The sequence below is a fragment of the Erpetoichthys calabaricus genome, chromosome 8 (genome assembly GCF_900747795.2).
Source record: "Erpetoichthys calabaricus chromosome 8, fErpCal1.3, whole genome shotgun sequence".
In the NCBI taxonomy this organism is placed as follows: domain Eukaryota; kingdom Metazoa; phylum Chordata; class Cladistia; order Polypteriformes; family Polypteridae; genus Erpetoichthys; species Erpetoichthys calabaricus.
In genome coordinates this window covers 110,886,900-110,910,492 of record NC_041401.2, presented here as the reverse complement: position 1 = coordinate 110,910,492, position 23,593 = coordinate 110,886,900, and the positions used below count along the sequence as shown (strand labels likewise).

The 23,593-nt window shown below is 39.4% G+C and overlaps 1 protein-coding gene across 1 annotated transcript in view; it reads left to right on the top strand.

Annotated features, from left to right (window-relative positions):
• Nucleotides 1-23,593, top strand: part of cnppd1 (cyclin Pas1/PHO80 domain containing 1) — a 66,939-nt gene that overhangs the window by 31,911 nt on the left and 11,435 nt on the right. Inside the window, exons 4-6 of the mRNA XM_028807275.2 lie at nt 6,018-6,138; nt 8,824-8,952; nt 21,685-21,746. Of these exons, the coding sequence (XP_028663108.1) occupies nt 6,018-6,138; nt 8,824-8,952; nt 21,685-21,746 (312 nt within the window). The remainder of the gene's footprint in view (nt 1-6,017; nt 6,139-8,823; nt 8,953-21,684; nt 21,747-23,593) is intronic.

Below are 23,593 nucleotides of genomic sequence, written 5' to 3'. Positions count from 1 at the left end.
TTTCACACCACTGTGTATATAATATATATATATATATATATATATATATAATGTGTGTATGTATATATATATATATATATATATATATGTGTATGTATATCTATATATCTCTCTCTCTTTCTAAATATATATATATATATATATATATATATATATATATATATATATATATATATATATATATATACAGTAATACCTCGGATAACGACCACAATCCGTTCCGAAAAGTGGGTCGTTATCCGAAATGGTCGCTATCCGAAACAATTTTCTCCATAAGGAATAAAGGAAATAGAAATAATTGGTTCCTAGCCCCTGTTGACTCGCTAATATATGAAAGTTACAGGCTATATAGGTATGTTTTTTTAAATGGGAACAGTTATAATACAGTACAAATGATGTTAAATAAAAATAAAAACATTAAAGAAAGCATTTAAACATAAGAAAACATAGGAAAACTTATCGTTTTGACTGACATGTAGCATTGGTAGGCTTGGCTATGACCGACTGAAAATGCAATGTGTAGGAACAAAATCATTATGAATAAGCACATAACATAATTCTGTAACTAAAAACTAAAGAAATGACATTACAGCATGGAATAAAAAAAAAAATGTGGAATCTTACCTTTCTAGTGAGGCGATTACGACAGCAAAGGGAGGGTCACGGCAGAGGAGGGAGGGTCACGGCAGAGGAGGGGGGGCATATGACAGATACGCTACCTATGGCAGAAAACAATAGCACTATGAATAAGCACATAACATAATTCTGTAACTAAAAACTAAAGAAATGACACTACAGCATGGAATAAAAAAAAATGTGGAATCTTACCTTTCTAGTGAGGCGATTACGACAGCAAAGGGAGGGTCACGGCAGAGGAGGGGGGGCATATGACAGATACGCTACGTATGGCAGAAAACAATAGCACTGGGTAACTTTAATACGTAAACACATTTTACTGTTTACTGTACATAACTTTATTTTACGTAACTAATTTACAAAACACTTTTTTTTTATTTTTATGCTTTTTTTTTTTATGGAGGTGTGGGGAGGAAGGGGTGGAATTACTGCTTCGTCTATTATTTGAGGCCTTTGCTTTGTTATAATAGTCATTCCTTTTGACACATTAGCTTCTTTAACCTGCTCCTTTTTCTTTAAAATCGTCGAGATTGTCGACTTTGACTTGCCGTATTCTCTTGCGATATCCGACACACGCATGCCTCGTTCATACTTGGCAATAATTTCTTTTTTCAATTCAATTGTTGGCCGCTGCCTTATTACTGCACTGCTACCAGCTTTCTTAATCTTCTTTGGAGCCATGATTGAGGGCTATATATTATTAAATAAAGCAACAAAATCACTAAATAAGAAGGATGCACACCGATAAAGATAATGAACGTCTGTTCGTAACCGTGTCTCGAGCGCAAAGGAAGATGGGAAGCTGGTCGCGTGTGCGTCGCTATCCGAAATTTTGTTCGCTATCGGAGGCAAATTTTTAGTGAAATTATTGGTCGTTATCCGAATTGTTCGTTATCAAAGGCGTTCTCTAACTGAGGTTCTACTGTATATATATATATATATATATATATATATATATATATATATATATATATATATATAAATCCCCGCGAAGTACTGCTTTTAAATTTTTATGAAGAAGAAAAGCTTTTTAAATTGAGGGAAAATATCCCAATAGCAATTTGTTAAGGATCTGTTTTTTTGTGAAGCAGCCTTAACACAGCTTTTCCGCTGTTTTATAAACGAACGCCATATAAGGTCTTCCTTTTTCCTTGCTTCGCCAAGGAAAGAGCCTTTTTATTAAATCCAAGGGTTCTTCGCTTTTTTTTTTTGTTTGTTTATTACGATTGTTATAGTTCTGTTTGTATACGACGTTGTCAGTTCAGCACTCAGGTTGTAATATGACCAAGCTGTGCAAGCTTACTGTTAAGAATGCAACGTATAGTTGTACATGAGAAAAGCAATCTTGCCTCAAATCAATGGCAACCTTTTGTAGGTCTATGAACTTAATTTAAACTTTAGGTTTACACGGTGCTTTCTTTCCGAAGTACCTGCACTCATGAATATGTCTGTATGCGTCAGTTGCTCAAATCCCCGCGCTTCGCACCGGCGAAGTACTGCTTTTAAATTTTTATTAAGAAGAAAAGAAAACCTTTTAAAATTGAGGGAAAATATACCAATAACAGTTGTTAAGGATCTGTTTTTTTGTGAAGCTGCGTTCACTCGAGTGATCACTTCGAGCTGACTTGCTGGCTAACCATAAGCGTTACCTGGTAGGTAACCACCCATACAATCAGATTGCGAATCAGACTACGAATGCCGTGAATGTAATTACCCCGATCTACATGCTGTCAAATAAACGAACCACACGCTGTGGCGCAATTTTAGGGGCTTCGCCTCTAGCGCTGACGTCCGAGGTTCGATTCCCGTTTTGGAGTGAAGTGAGTGGGTGGTTACCTACCAGGTAACACTTATGGTTGGCCAGCAAGTCAGGTAACATCAGGCACGGTGCCTTCAGTTGTGAGAAGCAGATCATAGAATGGATGAAAATAGTTTACTGTCAAATAATGCAAAGAGTACGCGACACCTGTTTCCCCCTTATTCTTGGCTCATCAGGCGTACACACTCGCTGCACTCGCTTACGGTAATCGAACGTCGGACGTCAGCGCTAGAGGGGCTTCGCAGCGGTGAAGTATTGCTTTTAAATTTTAATTAAGAAGAAAAGAAAACCTTTTTTAAATTAAGTCTTAAAAAGAGGTGTAAAGATATTGACAATAAGCTACGCAAACCCACCAAGACATGGAATCGTTTAAATCAAGGCGCAAGTCGAAAAACACCATCCCATAATATTAGTTATCGATTAACACATTTCTATATGTATTGTAAGCATACAATACAACTGATAATATGTTGCGCTTATTTATCTGGTGTACTGACATTTTTGCGCGTTTAACGGCTGAAATCTAACGTGGTTTGTGCCCTTCAGAATGAAAAGAGTTTGCATTTACCTTTTTAATAAAAGGCGAGCTTTTAAGCCTGAGAAATCACCCCGTAAATGCACACGTTTAATTGCACATGTGTTAATATGTATGCTTACACAGTATTAAAAGACACTCAACAAGTACACAGTATTAAAAGACAGTCAACAATTAACGTCATTTACCTTCGTTCCCGCGTTTGACTTGTGCTGTAAATCTCTTCCTCGTTTTCAGTTCACGTGATTATGTAGGAGGCGTAATACGTGATGATGCGATACGTGACTCTGCCTCCTCCATTAGAGTATATGGACAAAAAACAGGTTCCAGTTATGACCATTACACGTAGAATTTCGAAATGAAACCTGCCTAACTTTTGTAAGTAAGCTGTAAGGAATGAGCCTGCCAGATTTCAGCCTTCTACCTACACGGGAAGTTGGAGAATTAGTGATGAGTGAGTCAGTCAAACAGGTTCCAGTTATGACCATTACGCGTAGAATTTCGAAATAAAACCTGCCTAACTTTTGTAAGTAAGCTGTAAGGAATGAGCCTGCCAAATTTCAGACTTCTACCTACACGGGAAGTTGGAGAATTAGTGATGAGTCAGTCAGTCAGAGAGTCAGTGAGGGCTTTGCCTTTTATTAGTATAGATATATTTTTTACACTGATGTATAGAGTCTATACATTTTATATATATATATATATATATATGTATATGTATGTTATAAATATAAATATATATATATTTTAGTTACGTTTTAAGAGGGCCAATGCTGCGTATTTGCACAGAAGTTTTGTTTTTAATGTGTTTTTATAACTTACATTTCTCAGGTTTAGAAACTAGAGCTGAGTAAATATAGTGTTGGAAATGAATTAAGCTACCTAAAACAGTTGCTACTGAGAATTTTTAAGTGCAGGAATAACTTAAAGTAGAATTGGAAGCAGTTCACAGCCAGTACAATTGGGAAGAGAGCAATTGTTCACAAAAGAGTGATGACATACATGATCACCTGTGATTTGGCTTTGTAAGAAATCAACCAGCATGGTGAAATAGGTTGTATGGCTCTTTTGAGTTAATATGCTTCACTTTAGGTAATGCATGTCATATAACCTCACATCAGATGCATTCATTTAAGTATGTCCTTTTATGACATGCATTTTGTAATGTAGATTTGTTAATTGCTGACTTGCATGAGAGCCTGTATGGAAGGAGGTAAACTTCCACTTTGAAAGGAATCGAGTGATCTCTAAGTGTTATTTGTGATGCATTTTACTTTGTAGTACTGAAGTACTACTACTAATTCTCAATATTGGTGGTGGAAAAACAGCAGAACATTTAAGATTTTCCATACAACAACATACAATCATTCTTACATAGCAGAATCTGTCCATCCACAAAAATAAAATTAAATAAATACATTTCCATTAAAACAAAACACATTTTAAGTTAATTACAAACAATTATGTTAGGAGTAACCTATATGCTGATTGATCTACTATACCATATGAAATTGTTTTGCTGATATATTCAAATACAGTAATCTGTATAATTGTGCGGGAAATGTTTATAAGAGTGTGGGAGAGTTTATAAGGGCTTAAAATATATAAAAATAACCATATGAACATATGGTTTTTACTTTGCGGATTTTCACCTTTCGCGGGGGGTTCTGGAATGCAACCTCCGCGATCGAGGAGGGATTACTGTATATATAAAGTCATTCTTTATTTATTTATTTTATTTATTTAATAGACAGAGATAGATATATATTTTACTAGTGTGTACCAACAATTAGGGGGGGAAACTTGCAGAAACATTTACATGTGTTAATCTGTACAGGCAAAAGAAAGCAAGAAATGTGACTTTTCTTTTGATGTATGTGTTTTTAAAGTAATGTCTTTGTATATAAACTTTGTGCAATAAGCAAACCTACCCCTTTAAGAATACTGCCAAAGCGCTCTTTGGTTCAACCTAATTGGCAAAGCCATGGATGAAGCCAAATCTCATGCTTGTGTATTTATATAGCAGAATGCTAAGACGTTTTGACGGATAAAAGGTGTCTGTGTGTACAATTAATTACTTAGTAGTACATTTTATTTGTTAAAATGTTTCATTCTCAAACAAATATATATAAATGAATTGCAACAATCATCAGAAGTGTCAGTGATATTGTGCTATAGATTTTGGCCTTTTTGCCCATTCCTAAGCTTTAAGTTTGGTCTTTTAACTTAAGAATTTAATAAAGACTAGAGACCAGCTCCATATGCTATTCTGGCCTTTGGTACTATCGCCAAGTGCACCTGTAAATATGCTTATATTCAAAAGTTTTTACTTTTGGCAGAATGGGAGTTAATGGGCCTTTTGATTTACCGATATGCAGATAAAGTATACATGGAATTAACTTTGAAGTGTAGGCACTCTCGGGCCATCATAACTGTACATCACACAGGGTGTTCATTTTTTTTTTCCTGTTATTAGCCTGCATCTTATGGATCCCCAAATTTCAAGCCCTGAACATTTACCTAGTTAGCCTAAGGTGTGACAGAGTTGTACTGACATTAGATTAATGTAGTTTGCAAGAATAACTTTACTCATAAAAATGTTTCATCTTCAGCTAATGTACAAAGTCTTCAAGTAATACATCATTGCCTATAAATCACAACTTAATCAAAACACAAAATCTTATGATCTTCAACTAAGTCACACTTATAGACACAATCTTATTAAACTAATAACTCTAACATAAAAGTATTTATCAATACTGAACACATCTTTCATACATTTGCACTCCACATGTTGATGCAGGTGATTTTATGATTTCTACCTCTTGTGAGAAGATGCATTTACCGAAAAGCTATTTGTGCCACCATTGCAGCAACTTCATGGGGTGAAAGAATGCCTTACATTAATTGTCATGCAACTATTAAAACAGAGTTGTGAATATTATGTAATACACACTTGAATTGAGTGAATGTGCAGCCATTCTTTTTGGACTACATAATAAGGGATTTCTTTTACATGTTTTTCAGGGAAGCATGCATTTCTCCTTGTGCAATGATGCTTGCTTTGGTTTATATTGAAAGATTGAGACACAGAAACCCTGAATACCTACAACAGATTTCCTCATCTGATCTTTTTCTTATCTCTATGGTAAGTGAGTAGTGTCCTCTTTTGTTTCTATTTCTAGAGGAGGACATTTAATTAAGCATTAATTTGATATACAACATAGTCTATACTCCTACGGTAGTGCTGATGTACTTCCAGTGAAACTTCAGCCCGCTCCGTCACTTCCGTTGTCCTTACTGCAGTAGTGATTTTTGTTTAGTGGCAAGAGTGTTCAAGCAAAAGACCTCCATCTGAGGAAACCAATAGGAGTCCCTTACAATGAAGCAGCAGTTTTTTTACAAGATGTCCATCAGACTCGTGTTATTCTATAATGTATCATTGGCACTGAGCACCACAATGGATGGATTGTCAGCTCTTTACATGGCTCTTTGAGGTAGCTTGCTATCCTTAAATGGACTGCTTGCCTTTTAATGCACTAGTTGGAAAAAGTGCGTGTGACTGCAGAGTTGCCATTTTTATCGGTGATTGTGCTATTGATGATATAATGCCAGCTCATTCTTTTTATGACTCCTCCCTGGCTGATGCAATTTGTCCAGCGCTCTTGAAGTATTAAGTAGGGACACATTCACCTATCCCAGAATAAAGTCTAATGACTAATCATTGAAATTTTCTTTATGTATGTATATATATATGTGTGTGTGTGTGTGTGTGTGTGTGTGTGTGTGTGTGTGTGTGTGTGTGAAGCCTAATGTAATTGCATATTTGTCCCATATAAGTTCATAGTAGACACAAGCTTTTTAGTACAGTACGTCTGGATCTTACCTTTGTAGTTGTGGATATAGCTTGAAATGTACAGTTTGAAGCCCTTCTCCCTTTTTAGCTCCTGATGTTTGGCACAGTGTTGGAATAGTGCAACTTGTGTTTTTACCCCAAGTGTGGGCACATCTTGAAGCAATCGGGTGAAAAATGCCATAGCTAGTCCATTTTGATAACGGTGCCTGAAGTGCAGCTGCTGGCTGACGCGAAATCTGGTAGTGTGCATATAGCCTATTCTTACATTTAATCTGTTATTTTAGAGCCTCCACTGTTTCAGCAAACAGTTGCCAGTTAAAGTAAAAAAAAAAAAAAAAAACGCTGCTAAGTATCTAAATTGTAACTTATATTTGTGTATTTTTATTTCTCGACAAAAAAAAAATTATTCAAATTATTAAAATTACTATTTTATATCTGCTGCCTTCTGCTATATATTATTTACCTGGATAATGACCCATCTTCTGGCTTCACAGACTGCATCACAGGAGTATATAGAAAGTAGATACCGTATATATACTCGTGGATAAGTTGGGACTTGATTTTACAGTATAATGTCTGGTATTTTATAATGTCAGTCGTATAAGTAGAATGCGGAAAACTCATGCTATTGGTACAAGGGATTATGATATACTAACGACCACCTCAGAGAGTAACCTTGGAGCACACTGCCTTTTTTTCTATGTGGGTGTGACAATGTGCTGTATCAGTGCGTGCTCCTAATCTCTCTCTCCCTCCCTCTCTCTCGCCTACGTGACCACACTATAATATCCAAACCATTCCGAAGCAACGTTTGCACTGATTTGTGTTTTTTGTATCTCGTATGCCTTTATCGTAAGAGCATCCCTTATCTACAATGGAGTGTTCGATTAGAAGAAAATATGAAGCTGGTTTTAAATTAAGTCATTGAAGTGCCGAAAGAAATTGGTAACTTCGCTGCTGCACCAAAATTCGATGCATCTGAGAAACTGATGCGAGATTGGAGGAGGCAAGAAAATGTTAAAAAAAATATATATATATGTTTTTCGGGTTTCAAGACCTGACTTATTTATACGTGAGCATATACGGTAAGTGACAGAATTTAAGAGTTCTAATAATACTACACACAACTGTTGCACATGGCAAAAAACATCCTTGTGTATTTTCTAGTCTAATTATTATTTCTTTGCTTGCTGACAGAAATGTTCTTACAATTTGACCAGACCTTTTAGGTAGATAGTTTATTGAATGCCATATGACAAGAATCAAAGTAAGAGGAAAGGGAATATTTTTGAAACATCATTATGCAAGTATGCTCAAATAAAATTTGATTCCTTGTATTCTGGTTTTATTACATGCTATAGTTGGATGTAATGACTATCAGTGTGCTATTTAAAAAAAAATAAATAAATTTTAAACATTTATTTATGCAGTAGTAGATATTTGTGTAATTTAGAGGGGAGGAGTTTGTAGAGGCAGCAGCATTTTCATTTCATAGTTTGATGCACAGAGTATTTCAGCAAAGGCATATAGAGCTGCTTGCTTAGATTTACTTTTAGTAAATTATTGTTAGAAGCGTCATGATTATTCATCTTTTTGAAACAACCACCATGAACAACTGAAAGATAAGATTTGCACTTTCTGAACAAACCAATAGTGCTCAAGAAACCAATATAATATGACTCGAGTCCAAGTGAATAGAAGAGCATTCTGATGTGAACCAGGTGAAGACTGCAGTGGTAAGCAGTAGTTTAACACCGACCAATTTCTCAGCGTTAAGATAAATTAATTCAACAGCAGGCGACTTAAAATTCTTGCTACCTAATTTTAGATCGAATGCCCTGCACCAGTTTATACAGTAATACCATATTTTATGATTATTACATTATTATGGACTTAGTACTACTGATGTCTGTCTTTTTGTTGGTAATATTGTCAATCTTTCCGAGGTGAAAAAAATTTAATTGTACTCCCAAACAGATGGTTGCCAGTAAATATCTATATGATGAAGGTGAAGAAGAAGAGGTCTTCAATGATGAATGGGGTGCTGCTGGAAAACAGGATGTCCAAACAGTGAACAGCTTAGAAATGAATTTCCTTAAAGCCATAGTAAGTTGTTGTCTAACCCTATTAGGAGCATTATAAAATTGTTGTTTCTTAGCATTTTGGATAATTGTGTACTTTTCTTTGCATTTCTTTTCATATTGTTACAGATAATCTTCAACCATTAATCACTATAGCTTTTAATTGGTTAATACCTAGTAAATTGTGTAAAAAAAAAAAAAAAAAAAAAAAAAAAAAAAGTATGCAACAGTAATCTTAGACCTCAATATAGACATCACGACATAGTATGCCCACAATTTGGAATTTGTTGAAAAGTACATATGTATCCAGTGTTAAAGGAGATATGCTGAAACATTTTGGAACTTAAATAATTTGTTAATATACAGGTAAAATTCTGTTACAATAAACTTCCAGGGACCTAAAAAATATTTTGTTGTAATGAAAATTTCATTTTAATGAGATTCTGTATTTGTTGCTATAGTGCTTACTTTAACTTGCGTCCAGGCGTCTACAATCATTTCAGTAGCTTCTTTCGCATTAATTTTAAACTTCTCCTGTCTACAAGTTATGCTGATGAGACTTTTTCCTCCACATTTCCTTGTGATAATACACTTTCAGGGTGTGAATGATGCGCAAATCCAATGGCTGAAGCACTGCGGCGCAATTGGGTGGGAGGAATTCAACACGAACATTATCTAAATGCTGAACCATGTTGTGGGCAGCACAGTTATCAATCAGAAGCCGAATCATCCTTTTCTTCATATTGTGAGGTTTCTGAACTCTTTTGGGATCCCCACCCAACGAGAACGTCATCGGCGTGATTGCCGTGTCTGTGTAAGATTGTTTGTCCATTGCCGGGGCAGGGCAACAGCAGGCTCACAGCGGTGCAGTGAGTTGACACAGAAGCGAATCCTAAAAGATCGGGGTTGCGCTGTAAGTCCCTGTCTTACACCCTAAAATACAAGGCTAAGTCTCAGTACTTTAGCAAAACCAGCTTTATTCGGCTTGAAACGGGAACAGCATGGTTATTTAGTGTAGCAGGATCTGACTCTCTCCTATAAACAGACACAGCAGTCAAGCAGGGTCTGGCCACGTAATCCCGTTCCCTACATTTACAATGTTCCTTGCATTACCCATCGATTTCGCTTTGACAAAGATGCAGCAGAGCTGTGAGCCTGCTGTTGCCCCAGTAACATATAAACAGTCTTCCACAGACGCATTGATAGCACTTTGGAACACTCTTTGGCGTGTTGTCCAGTTGGGGGAGGACCCAAGAGAGTTTAGAAACCTCACATTTTCTTGAATGAGTGCTGCATTAATAGGAAAGTTTCTTGAATGAGCATCACTGAACCACATAAAAACAGCTTTTTTGACGTCTTCAAATGCAGCAGTTCGCATATATTTGCAACCCGAGATTTTTCTTCTTTTTTTTTTTTGCTTGGTCTGTCAAGAAAGTTGACAGCGTCGATGGCGAAATTCACTGGCAACGTCAATTTTCTTTTTGCCGCAATCAAGAGCTGCAAAAATTTAAAGTTTTTTTTCTTTTTTCCTAATATGAACTGTTACTGTTTTTTCGTGTGTGCCATTTATATAGTAGGGTGACAATGAGTTCAGTTGCATTGGATGTTGTTCAAATGTTGACAAGCGATAAGCAAAAGGTATCGCTGAAAACCACCGAAAACATAAACAGCAAAAAAACAGTATGAGCAAAGTTTGAAGAAAGATTTTTTTTTTTTACAATGTTTCTGTTTGGGGATCGTTGTGCACAACTGAGCTGCAACCACAGAACTAACTGCTCTGTGGATGAGTCATTCAGGCATTTCAAGGTCTATTGGGCAGTTCGTTGTAATGAAAGTATCTGCTGAATATACTTCATAGTAACGAGATTTCTATAGACTCTTGTCATATGGGGAAACTGTCAGGACCATAAAAATACTTCGTTGTAATGAAAATTTTGTTGTAAAGATATTAGTTGTAATGGAATTTTACCTGTATTTACAAATCAAAACACAGCAAAATAAACTAAAATGCACAAACTTTTACATACGTTTTTGTAAGCATTTTATATTTTGAAGTTAACATTAAAAGCATTTTTTTATATTAGTATATTTGCACTGCAATAACATATTATAATGTTGCTGCAGTACAGATCCATTCAAAGGTACATTTAACTTTTCTTTTCTGAATTAATATCAAGTGACAAACTTGTATGCAAACATGGCTCAGATTACAGGTATCCTTGTACTCCTTTCTGGAATACTTTACTGAAACATTAGTTGTGGGTCCTGAGTAGATCTGTGAAGGACTTAAAATTTCTTTATAAGAAAAAAGCATGTCAATTCTCTCTGAATACAGTTGAGATGTCTCTGCTGATGCCAGACCCTCTGCAGGCTACTAAGTTAAATGTGCATCTTAATCCCTTGACATATAGGCTGTACACACTTTTACAAACAGCAGTGTCCATGTTGTGTACATTCTGGCACAACAGAATCAGATGGTCTGGTCACTCAAGTTTCCACACTTTTATAGGAGAGCGTAGTACTTTGATACCAGTGTGCTGTTCATAAAGAAGTCCCATCTGAAGGACATAGCTCTACTAGTTTAATAATGTGGGCAGTGACTCTTATTGTAAATAATTCTCTATATTTCTGGACAGCCAACAATTGGTAGTCAGAACAGTGGATCCTGCCTCCTTCACTTTATTATATAGGCTGGTAATAACAGTTCTGTTAAAGTCAAGTTGGCATGGTATACCTTGGTTCTAACCTTTTCAATCAGATTTTTAAAAACCATACTTTTGACATCAGAAAGCAATGTATCGTGAGCTATGTACATATTAATGCATTTGGTAATTTCCTAAGCCTTTGGGGACATTTTTGTATCCTTGTGTCGGATGCCTGGAGTTTTCAGGTGTAACACCTCTGTACTTTTTTTGGCTAATTTCTCAAGTGCATCATCATATTCGTAGTGTTGCTATTGAAAAGAAACCCAGCTTTACAAAGTTTGCAGTTTGTGTTTTTATTTATATTTTTATTACTTATTGGAAATGTAAACTACTGTCAAGCCATTGACTTGTAGTTGCTAGAGGCATCAGCCATCTGTGCTGTAACTTACATGTTTGACATTTGTTTGCTATTGCGTTTTAATTCAGTCATGTGATAATGATAAATAAATAAATATATATATATAATTATATATAGTGCTTGTGCAGTATACCGGTTCATACCGAAAACTGTTTTTTATTTTTGTTATGATATGAAATTTTCTTATACCGCAACACCAGTTCAAATTGCCTAAACAACGTTCGGAACGTGGCGCAGTGGGAAACTGTTCAAGTGGGGACCTTTTTCACTGCTAAACCACTAATCACAGGTGTGTGACGATGCGGGTTCAGCTCCATGCTCCCATCTTCTGTTAGGGAGCCCTTTAACCCAACACCGTCGGTAATGTCACCGATGAGCTAGACAGTGAGGCAATAACAATTGAGCAAGGGGATGATGTATAAATGTGCAAACAGTGCTTTTATTAAAAGTACTTCAGAACAAAAGAAACAGTGTTCAAATAAAGTGCAGCAGTGCAATGTCCAATAAATAAATAATCCATTAAATGAAACGTGAAGTTAAAATACACAATACAACTATCCTTTAAAACGAGCTTAAAACGATCAACAGGAAGCAGTCTTTAAAAACAGTTGACAAGCCCGGTGCTTCTTCACTTTAGCCTGGCGGCTCCCCTGCTACTCCCATCTGTGCTGCTCAACAGGAGAGATGCTCTTTATGCAGCTAGCCTTCTACCTACTACTACTGCTACTACTACTACCACTACTACCACTACTGCTACTGCTGCTGCTGCTGTCAGTCGCCTTTCCGATCCTTGTCTCCGGTCGGCTATCCGTGACAGTGACCTGGGAAATCCACCAACGGCCAAGGCTCTAACGTTAAGGACATTACGTTCCCAAGTCTTCATTCCCGCGGTCATCCGTGGAGAATCATCCACCTTCCAGTCACTCCCATCCTTCATAAAACTCTGCGACAACAACTACTACGCCTGGGGTGTCGGCCTAACACCCAGGTTGCCTCTTCAGCTGCTGCGAGCCTATTCATGCTCGCTCGCTCGCTCACTCACTCGCACCGGTGCACTCTTTCTCCTGCTTCCTACTTTCTTCCTTCCATAACCTCCATCTTTCTTTCTTTCTTTCTTTCCTTTTCCTCTTGTACCTCCCCTAACCGCCTCGGGCTTCTCTATATATACACAGAGAGGACATGGCAGCTGCAGCGCATTAGCCACAGGAACAATCATGGATGTGGGCAGTCTCTCACCTGTGCATTTAGGCGAGATACGCTCACACCGCAGATTGCCCTGTGGCTCGCTACAGTCACCACACCCCCTCCTAAGCCGCGAGCACGGTGATTATTTAAATAAAACTGCTGGCCTTTGTTGGGAGAGCTGTGGGCCCATAACACCACAAGGTGTTGCGCGAGGGCTCTTTCACTGCTACACTGCTAAATAGGTAGTGGTAGTGTAGGTATTGCGCGGTGAAAATGAACAGAGAACATTCCTAAACTGAAGCTGTAGCTGACGATAAAGTTGAACATGATGACACAGAAGAACTTTTGCCAAAAAAAAAAAAGGAGTCACGTCCGTTGCCTGGAGATACTTTGGTTTTAAAAGGTCGGATATGGACCATTATGTTCAAATGTGTAAATACTGTTTCTATACTACTGGATAATACTGCAAGTCAAGTTGTACTTGTTTTATTTGTTTTCAATACAGTGTAATGTAACTGGGTACTGTGTAATAGTGTGACGACATGTTGACTTTATTCTCGACATTTCTACTTTATTCTCGCCGTTTATGTCAAGATTAAAGTCGACATGTTGACTTTATTCTCGTAATTTGTCATTAAAGTAGAACATCGTAAACTAAACTTCATCGTAAAATGAATATTTAATTTACTAGATTTTCTCAAACCCCATCATAAGTTATTTAGCACATTAAATGCTTTGTGTTAAGTGTTCCCTGAGCCATGTTAAATCGGTACGTGCTTCTTAAACTGACTTCTTCTTGTACTGAGGAGGCGCCGCAGCGATCGCTGCACAGAATACATTCACTTAATGATATTCCTGCTCTCAGAACATTTAGAATGCTAAGATAAATACTTGATATCATTTTCATGATGAAATGCATTAAAGCATGTATTAATCATGTGGGGGCACGGCGGCGTGGAGGTTGCACTGCTGCCTCGAATTTGCATGTTTTTCTGGTGGGTTTACTCGGCCTCCTTCATTTTCCTTTCAAAGTCATGTAGGATGTGGGATTTTGTTATGCTATATTGACCCTGCTAGTGTATGTTTTGCTCGTATTCACCCTGCAATGTGCTGGCGACTCGTTCAGGATTTGCTCCTGCCTCGCACACAAATGCTTGCTGGGATGGGCGCAACCCTGAATGGATGGCATAATTAAACATGTATAACGAAGATATTTTTAAAGTTCTGAACACTCTGTGGGCTAAGTTTTTATAATTCGTTTTAATTTCACAAAGACGTTTATCATGTGGTGATTGGTTATGTGGAGAAAGAAAAAGGAAGGATAGGAACTGGGGTTTTAGTACGTCAGACAAGACAGCACGCGTGCAATAAAGAAAGCCCGCTTGTAAGAACATCAATTGAATTCTGTGTTCGTGTCTCCGACCACCAGATCACAAACCCAACATTTACACAATATTTAAGTTAAACCTTTGCGATACCCATTCATACATCGTTTTTGGAGCCTCATCACACCTGCCATAAAGTTCTATACACTGAACATACACCTGGGGACCCCTTACTGCGAGGGAGCAGCACTACCGCCTCATTACCGTGCATGTTTAATACCTGCTTTAATGCATTTCATCATGAAAATAATATCAAGTATTTATCTTAGCGTTCTAAATTTTCAGAGAGCAGGAATATCATGAAGTGAATGGATTCTGTGCGGTGATCGCTGCCTCCTATTAGTGCAGAGGAAGTCCGTTTAAGAAGCGTAGTGATTAACAACTGGGTCGGGGAACACAACACAAAGTATTTAATGTGCTGCATTAACTTATGACGGGGTTTGAGAAAATCTCTAGTAAATTAAACATTGATTTTAGGATGAAGTTTAGTTTACAACATTCTACTTTATTCTCATAGTTTATCTATACATATTAATAAAAGGCAAAGCCCTCACTGACTGACTGACTCATCACTAATTCTCGAACTTCCCGTGTAGGTGGAAGGCTGAAATTTGGCAGGCTCATTCCTTACAGCTTACTTACAAAAGTTAGGCAGGTTTCATTTCGAAATTCTACGCATAATGGTCATAACTGGAACCTGTTTTTTGTCCATATACTGTAATGGAGGAGGCGGAGTCACGTATCGCGTCATCACGCCTCCTACGTAATCACGTGAACTAAAAACAAGGAAGAGATTTACAGCACGAGTCAAACGCGGGAACGAAGGTAAATGACGTTAATTTTTGAGTGTCTCTTAATACTGTGTAAGCATACATATTAACACATGTGCAATTAAATGTGTGCATTTACGGGGTGATTTCTCAGGCTTAAAAGCTCGCCTTTTACTAAAAAGGTAAATGGAAACTGTTTTCATTCTGAAGGGCACAAACCACGTTAGATTTCATGCTCAAGAGTAAACTCAGCACACAGCTTGGTCATATTACAACCGGTTCATTTTCCTCAGTTTAAAAAGGTTTACTTTTCTTCTTAATAAAATTTTTAAAGCAGTACTTCGTCGCTGCGAAGCGCGGGTATTTTGATATATATCAAAATATATCACGTCATCACGCCTCCCACGTAAGCACGTGAACTGACCCGCTGCCGTTTGCAATGCCATATTCGCAAGATACAAGTTTAATGAGAAGACACAAGGTATGGACATCGCAACATCACACAAGAGAGCGGCTCACGTCAAGTGACTGAGCGCAGCAGGAGTGATCACTTCGATGAATCAAACCTGTTCAAAAAACACATTACACAATTGATAAGGTGTGAAAACAATATGAAACTGATTGTGGATTTGCGTACAGCCACTGAAACTTTGTGACGGCACGAGACTTCAGGTCACATGTCTGCAAAACAACCTCATTGAGGCAACTATTTTTACTGGCGGTGGCTCAGGGGAGAGAGTTTTTATTCCTCGCATCCCCGTTATACCCTCTGATCTCCCATTTCAATTCAAACGCCTACAATTTCCACTAAGGCTCTGCTTCGCAATGACAATTAATAAGTCTCAGGGACAGACCCTACAAAAGGTTGGCATTGATTTGAGGCAGGACTGCTTTTCACATGGCCAACTGTACGTTGCATGCTCAACAGTAAGCTACCACACAGCTTGGTCATATTACAAGCAGAGGGGCGAACTGACAACGTGCTATACAAAGAGATCCTTAACAAATAATTATTGATATATTTTCCCTCGGTTTAAAAAGGTTTACTTTTCTTCTTAATAAAAATTTTAAAGCAGTACTTCGCCGCTGCAAAGCGCGGGTATTTTGCTAGTTTTATAATTAAAGTGGAAAAGTCAACATGTCGACTTTATTCTCAACATAGTTTGTTTTTTTTCTTCCCTGTGTCCGTTTTTTTTTTTTTCTTCACCGTGGCCCTAATATGATTCCGTAGGGCTATACAACAAATAGCATTATAAATGGAAGTTGCAGTTTTATTATTTATGTATATAGCTTAACTTGAAGCAAGGTCCATATTAATGCCATCCATCCATCCTCTTCCGCTTATCCGAGGTCGGGTTGCGGGGGCAGCAGCTTGAGCAGAGATGCCCAGACTTCCCTCTCCCGGGCCACTTCTTCTAGCTCTTTAGGGGAAATCCCAAGGCGTTCCCAAGCCTAGCCGACAGAGTGTCCTGGGTCTTCCCCCAGGGCCTCCTCCCGGTTAGACGTGCCCAGAACACCTCACCAAGGAGGCGTCCAGGAGGCATCCTGAACAGATGCCCGAGCCACCTCATCTGACTCCTCTCGATGCGGAGGAGCAGCGGCTCTACTCTGAGTCACTCCCGGATGACTGAGCTTCTCACCCTATCTTTAAGGGAAAGCCCAGACACCTTGCGGAGGAAACTCATTTCAGCCGCTTGTATTTGCGATCTCGTTCTTTCGGTCACTACCCATAGCTCATGACCATAGGTGAGGGTAGGAACATAGATCAGCTGGTAAATTGAGAGCTTCGCCTTGCGGCTCAGCTCCTTTTTCACCACGACAGACCGATGCAGAGCCCGCATTACTGCGGATGCCGCACCGATCCGCCTGTCGACCTCCCGCTCCATTCTTCCCTCACTCGTGAACAAGATCCCGAGATACTTGAACTCCTCCACTTGGGGCAGGATCTCGCCACCAACCCTGAGAGGGCACTCCACCCTTTTACGGCTGAGGACCATGGTCTCGGATTTGGAGGTGCTGATTCCCATCCCAGCCGCTTCACACTCGGCTGCGAACCTATCCAGAGAGAGCTGAAGATCATGGCCTGATGAAGCAAACAGGACAACATCATCTGCAAAAAGCAGTGACCCAATCCTGAGTCCACCAAACCGGACCCCCTCAACGCCCTGGCTGCTCCTAGAAATTCTGTCCATATAAGTTATGAACAGAATCGGTGACAAGGGGCAGCCGTGGCGGAGTCCAACTCTCACTGGAAATGGGTTCGACTTACTGCCGACAATGCGGACCAAGCTCTGGCACCGATCATACAGGGACCGAACAGCCTTTATCAGGGGGTTCAGTACCCCATACTCTCGAAGTACCCCCCCACAGGATTCCCCGAGGGACACGGTCGAATGCCTTTTCCAAGTCCACAAAACACATGTAGACTGGTTGGGCAAACTGCCATGCACCCTCCAGGACCCTGCTAAGGGTGTAGAGCTGGTCCACTGTTCCGCGACCAGGACGAAAACCACACTGTTCCTCCTGAATCCGAGGCTCGACTATCCGACGGAACCTCCTCTCCAGGACCCCCGAATAGACTTTTCCAGGGAGGCTGAGGAGTGTGATCCCTCTGTAGTTGGAACACACCCTCCAGGCCCCTTTCTTAAAGAGGGGGACCACCACCCCGTTCTGCCAATCCAGAGGTACTGTCCCTGATGTCCATGCGATGTTGCAGAGGCGTGTCAACCAAGACAGTCCTACAACATCCAGAGCCTTGAGGAACTCCGGGCGTATCTCATCCACCCTCGGGGCCCTGCCACCAAGGAGTTTTTTGACCACCTCGGTGACCTCAGTCCCAGAGATGGGGGAGCCCACCCCCGAGTCCCCAGGCTCTGCTTCCTCATTGGAAGGCATGTTAGTGGGATTGAGGAGGTCTTCAAAGTACTCCCCCCACCGACCCACAATGTCCCGAGTCGAGGTCAGCAGCGCACCATCCCCACCATATACAGTGTTGACACTACACTGCTTCCCCCTCCTGAGACGCCAGATGGTGGACCAGAATCTCCTCGAAGCCATCCGAAAGTCGTTCTCCATGGCCTCCCCAAATTCCTCCCACGCCCGAGTTTTTGCCTCAGCAACCACCAAAGCTGCATTCCGCTTGGCCTGCCGGTACCTTTCAGCTGCCTCCAGAGTCCCACAGGACAAATGGGTCCTGTAGGACTCCTTCTTCAGCTTGACGGCATCCCTCACCGCCGGTGTCCACCAACGGGTTCGGGGATTGCCGCCACGACAGGCACCGACCACCTTACGGCCACAGCTCTGATCAGCTGCCTCAACAATAGAGGCACAGAACATGGCCCATTCGGACTCTATGTCCCCCACCTCACTCGGGATGTGGTCGAAGTTCTGCCAGAGGTGGGAGTTGAAGCTACTTCTGACAGGGGGCTCTGCCAGACATTCCCAGCAGACCCTCACAACACATTTGGGCCTACCAGGCCTGACCGGCATCCTCCCCCACCATCGAAGCCAACTCACCACCAGGTGGTGATCAGTTGACGGCTCCGCCCCTCTCTTCACCCGAGTGTCCAAGACATGTGGCCGCAAGTCCGACGACACAACCACAAAGTCGATCATCGAACTGAGGCCTAGGGTGTCGTGGTGCCAAGTGCACATATGAACACCCCTATGCTTGAACATGGTGTTCGTTATGGACAATCCGTGACGAGCACAGAAGTCCAATAACAAAACACCACTCGGGTTCAGATCGGGGGAGCCATTCCTCCCAATCACGCCCTTCCAGGTCTCACTGTCATTGCCCACGTGAGTATTGAAGTCTTCCAGCAGAACGAGGGAGTCCCCAGAAGGTATGCCCTCTAGCACCCCATCCAGGGACTCCAAAAAGGGTGGGTATTCCAAACTGCTGTTCGGCGCATACGCGCAAACAACAGTTAGGACCCATCCCCCCACCTGAAGGTGGAGGGAGGCTACCCTCTCATTCACCGGGGTAAACCCCAATGAACAGGCTCCAAGTCGGGGGGCAATAAGTATACTCACACCCGCTTGGCGCCTCTCACCGGGGGCAACTCCAGAGTGGTAGAGAGTCCAGCCCCTCTCAAGCAGATTGGTTCCAGAGTCCAAGCTGTGCGACAAGGTGAGTCCGACTATATCTAGCCGGAACCTCTCGACCTCGTGTACTAGCTCAGGCTCCTTCCCCTTCAGAGAGGTGACATTCCACGTCCCAAGAGCCAGCTTCTGTAGCCAAGGATCGGACCGCCAAGGTCCCCACCTTCAGACACCACCCAACTTCCACTGCACCCGACGAGCCCATGGGAAGTCATATTAATGCAGTTTGTCTAAATGATGGTTTAGTTGGTAAAGATGTCGTCATCAAGTTGCACTTGTTTTATTTTAATTTGGTGAATATTGTGTAATGCACCTGAGCTTGAAGTCTTAAAGTAATTGTACAACTATCAGTAATACTATTATTTATTTTATTATTAATTATTAGTTTCAATATTGTGCAGTTTAATGATGGTAAAGTTGTTTAAAAAGTCACTTTAACGTGTCATTGGACAGAGATGGTTAACATTAACAGAAAGTGTAGTTTGTTTACAAAAAATATTTACTATTTATTCCTTTTCTAAGACATGTTCAGTGCAATACAACTTTTGATAAGCACCTCTGGATATTTTACTACGTCTAAATGCCTCTTTGGATGGTTGAAAATATGTTGTCAAAATGATAGTTTTGTTTTTGCAAAATTTGTTCAATAAAAAGGTTCTGTATTTTGACTGCATCTGTCATGCAATGTGATTCCTTCTCTTCATTAGTGCCACCCCCTTGAAAACTATCACTTTATGGGACCATGCAAACCTGTATTAATATTTGTGTGCACATTAAAATGTTTTTTTTTTGTACAATGTACAATTCTATTGACAGTGGAATAGGTTCTTCTTAGCCAGTCTACTGCAGTAATTGCAGTGGAAAATGTGGTTAACATCCACTCATGCCTAGGGAAAAAATACCGTTGAATACCATGAAACCAGGATAATTTAGAAAAATAACGTGATATAGAAATTTTGGTCATACTGCCCACCCCTTATATATAAAATATAAAATATATATATATATATATATATATATATATATATATATATATATATATATATATATATATAATGTCGTCTGATTGTTATTACAGGAGAAAACCTTAGGTACATATCTTCAAACATAAGTGTGAACTGTTTGAGCAACTGCAGTTACTATTCGCAACATGTTAAAGGTATAATAGAGTACTGCCCCTTGATCAGCCCAGTTTTGCAAGAGAATAAATATCAAACTGTAGTGGCTTCTTAACATCAAATTATTTGTTCACACTTTATAAGAAAATCCTTGATTTCCAAGGCTGCCTTAAAAGATTCAAAATTTTGACTACACACATTCACAAGGGAAAATTTGGAATTGGTACTTATCCTAACCTGCATATCTTTAATGTGAGAGGAAACCCCACTAAAAGACATGCAGATTTCCTGTAGAAGATACAGTGGGGCAAAAAAGTATTTAGTCAGCCACCAATTGTGCAAGTTCTCCCACTTAAAAAGATGAGAGAGGCCTGTAATTTTCATCATAGGTATACCTCAACTATGAGAGACAAAATGAGAAAAAAAATCCAGAATATCACATTGTCTGATTTTAAAGAATTTATTTGCAAATTATGGTGGAAAAAAAGTATTGTCAATAACAAAAGTTCATCTCAATACTTTGTTATATACCCTTTGTTGGCAATGACAGAGGTCAAACGTTTTCTGTAAGTCTTCACAAGGTTTTCACACTGTTGCTGGTATTTTGGCCCATTCCTCCATGCAGATCTCCTCTAAAGCAGTGATGTTTTTGGGGCTGTCACTGGGCAACAAGTAAGTAGGAGAAATTGTACAATTGTTGGCTGACTAAATACTTTTTTGCCCCACTGTAATTGGACATTGTACTTGGACCCAGGTTGCTGGATCCCTGAGGCATCAGTGAATGGTAACTGCTGTTCTTCCATACTACGTAATAGATTTTATGTTTTGGAAAATTAAAGTCATTATATAGATCTGTTTGTATGGTATGCTTGTTCGGAATGTAGGAATTACTGATTTAATCATTTTCATTTACTAACTGTTCCATTGTATAACTGGAGGCTAAACAAAGAATTCTTGGTTTTTTGGTTCTTTTAAGTACCTTTTTTATAATGTGTATCACTTAATAAATCGAATTGCAGGAAACTCAGAAATACGTGTTTTCTTAAATTGTACATAGGCAAATATAAATTATTTAAATGTGTGATGGAGTCAGAACTGAGGTTTATAAAGTTTATTGTGGTTTGTGTTTTAGGATTGGAGGCTTTATGCAGATCCAGATGAGTTTTTTGACATATTAACTCGACTTGAATCATGGTAAGTAATAGGAGGGGAAAAGCTCAATTTATGATACTGTATTTTAAAGTCAAAATATTAAGTATTGCAGTTCAATTCTGTAATATATTCAAATTTCATATGTTTAGACTTGGTTGAAGTTAAAGATGAAATCATATTCTTAAAGGCAAGTAACACCCGTGAATTTTGGATGTGGTTTAAAAAAAAATGCCTATTTTCATAGTTTAAACCCTAAATATGCCCCCAAAACACTTTTAATTTAATTTCAAACTCATCTTAGTACATTACCTAAAAATAAAGAATGTAAAGGTAAACCTATATACTGTACTGGCATGTCTCCTGCAGTGCTAGAATGTAAAATACCGATGTTACCGCTATATGTACTGTAATTCATGCAAGCTCATTTTCCTGGCCAGAAGCCTTAGACGGTGCAGCTTGTTTTGGTGGCATCTTGGGGCTTTAACCCTTAAACTGCCACATACGTGGGGTTAACACTAGAATTACCAGAGTCTACGAAAAAACTCGTAGATCCGGCCCACCTTAAAACTGTTCTCACCTCTCCTTTGTCTTCTAAATGAGCCAATTAAGACGAGCCAGCAAGCAGCCAGCTATTCCATCCCCCACCGTCGCAGAACGTTCACTAAGTTTTCCCAGCTCATGCCTTGTTTGACTATCTGGGAGTGACTGAACTGCTAGAGTTTTACAGTGGAAATAGTAGATCGTTATTTGGAACACACGCATTTCATGCGTGTTCCATTTCTACAGTAATCTGTGTAAACACATCGTTAAAACAAGAACTTTTTCATATTTTAGTAATAAATGTTACAAAATGTGGCATAAACTATAGCATTTGTGAAGCCTGACGTCCAAACATCAAATAAACACTTTCACAAAAGGTTCAACGATGCTACAACACCTTCCGTGGCGTAGCAGTAAGATTTGCTGACTTAGCGCTACAGCAGCCTTGCCGTGCATTACAGACCCGAGTTTGATTCCCCGCTGGGGAGGAAGTGTTTTTTTTTTTTCTTTGTAACCTCAAACGGACATAAAATTTATAAATTGGTATGCACTGTAAATCGTTAAGTTTAAAATGTCGATCGCGGTTGTTTCTGTTGATTAATTCATACATTTTTACTTAGTCAGAACAGGAGCTTATTCAGCTTCTGATCTGACTCTAACAGCACCACAGTATAAATTCACACCCAATCTGACGCTGTTCGTTTTCAAATAATATTGTACTAGTGCGATTATGTTTTCTGATTGGTACTATTCGCGTCGTCATAAAATGATTTCTTCAAAACGTCACATATATTTGTCTCTTTCTTTTTTTAAAATGTGCGTTGATCACCACCAGCATGTTGTAGCACACAGCAACTGGAACTGCATGTTCTTGCGCGCACTGAATAAGACAGCGCTATATGCAATCATCAGATTCAAATGTTAACAGTTCACACACACGCAAGGGTCGTCTTTCTTACATTTACAACATGTGTACGTGTTACAATGTATTCACTTCTCTCTATGCTATGGTTTCTATTACACACCTGAAAGAAAGAGACAATATATGTGAAAACATCATCGCACTAATGCAATATTATTTGAAAACGAACAGCATCGGATCGTTTGTGAATTTATGCTGGAACTGGAAGTTCTCTGATGTGGAATCGGTTCTGTATGGTTGTGGGCATGGGTGTGATTGGTGGACATAACTGGAAATTACTGTGAATGTGTGTGGTGTTTTGAGATAATGAATAGAGCTGTGAATTACAGGTGCTTGCTCAGTGTAATAGAAACCATAGCACAGAGAGTTGTGTACACTGCAACAAGTACACATGTAAATGTAGGAAGGGTGCTCCTTGGGTGAGCTA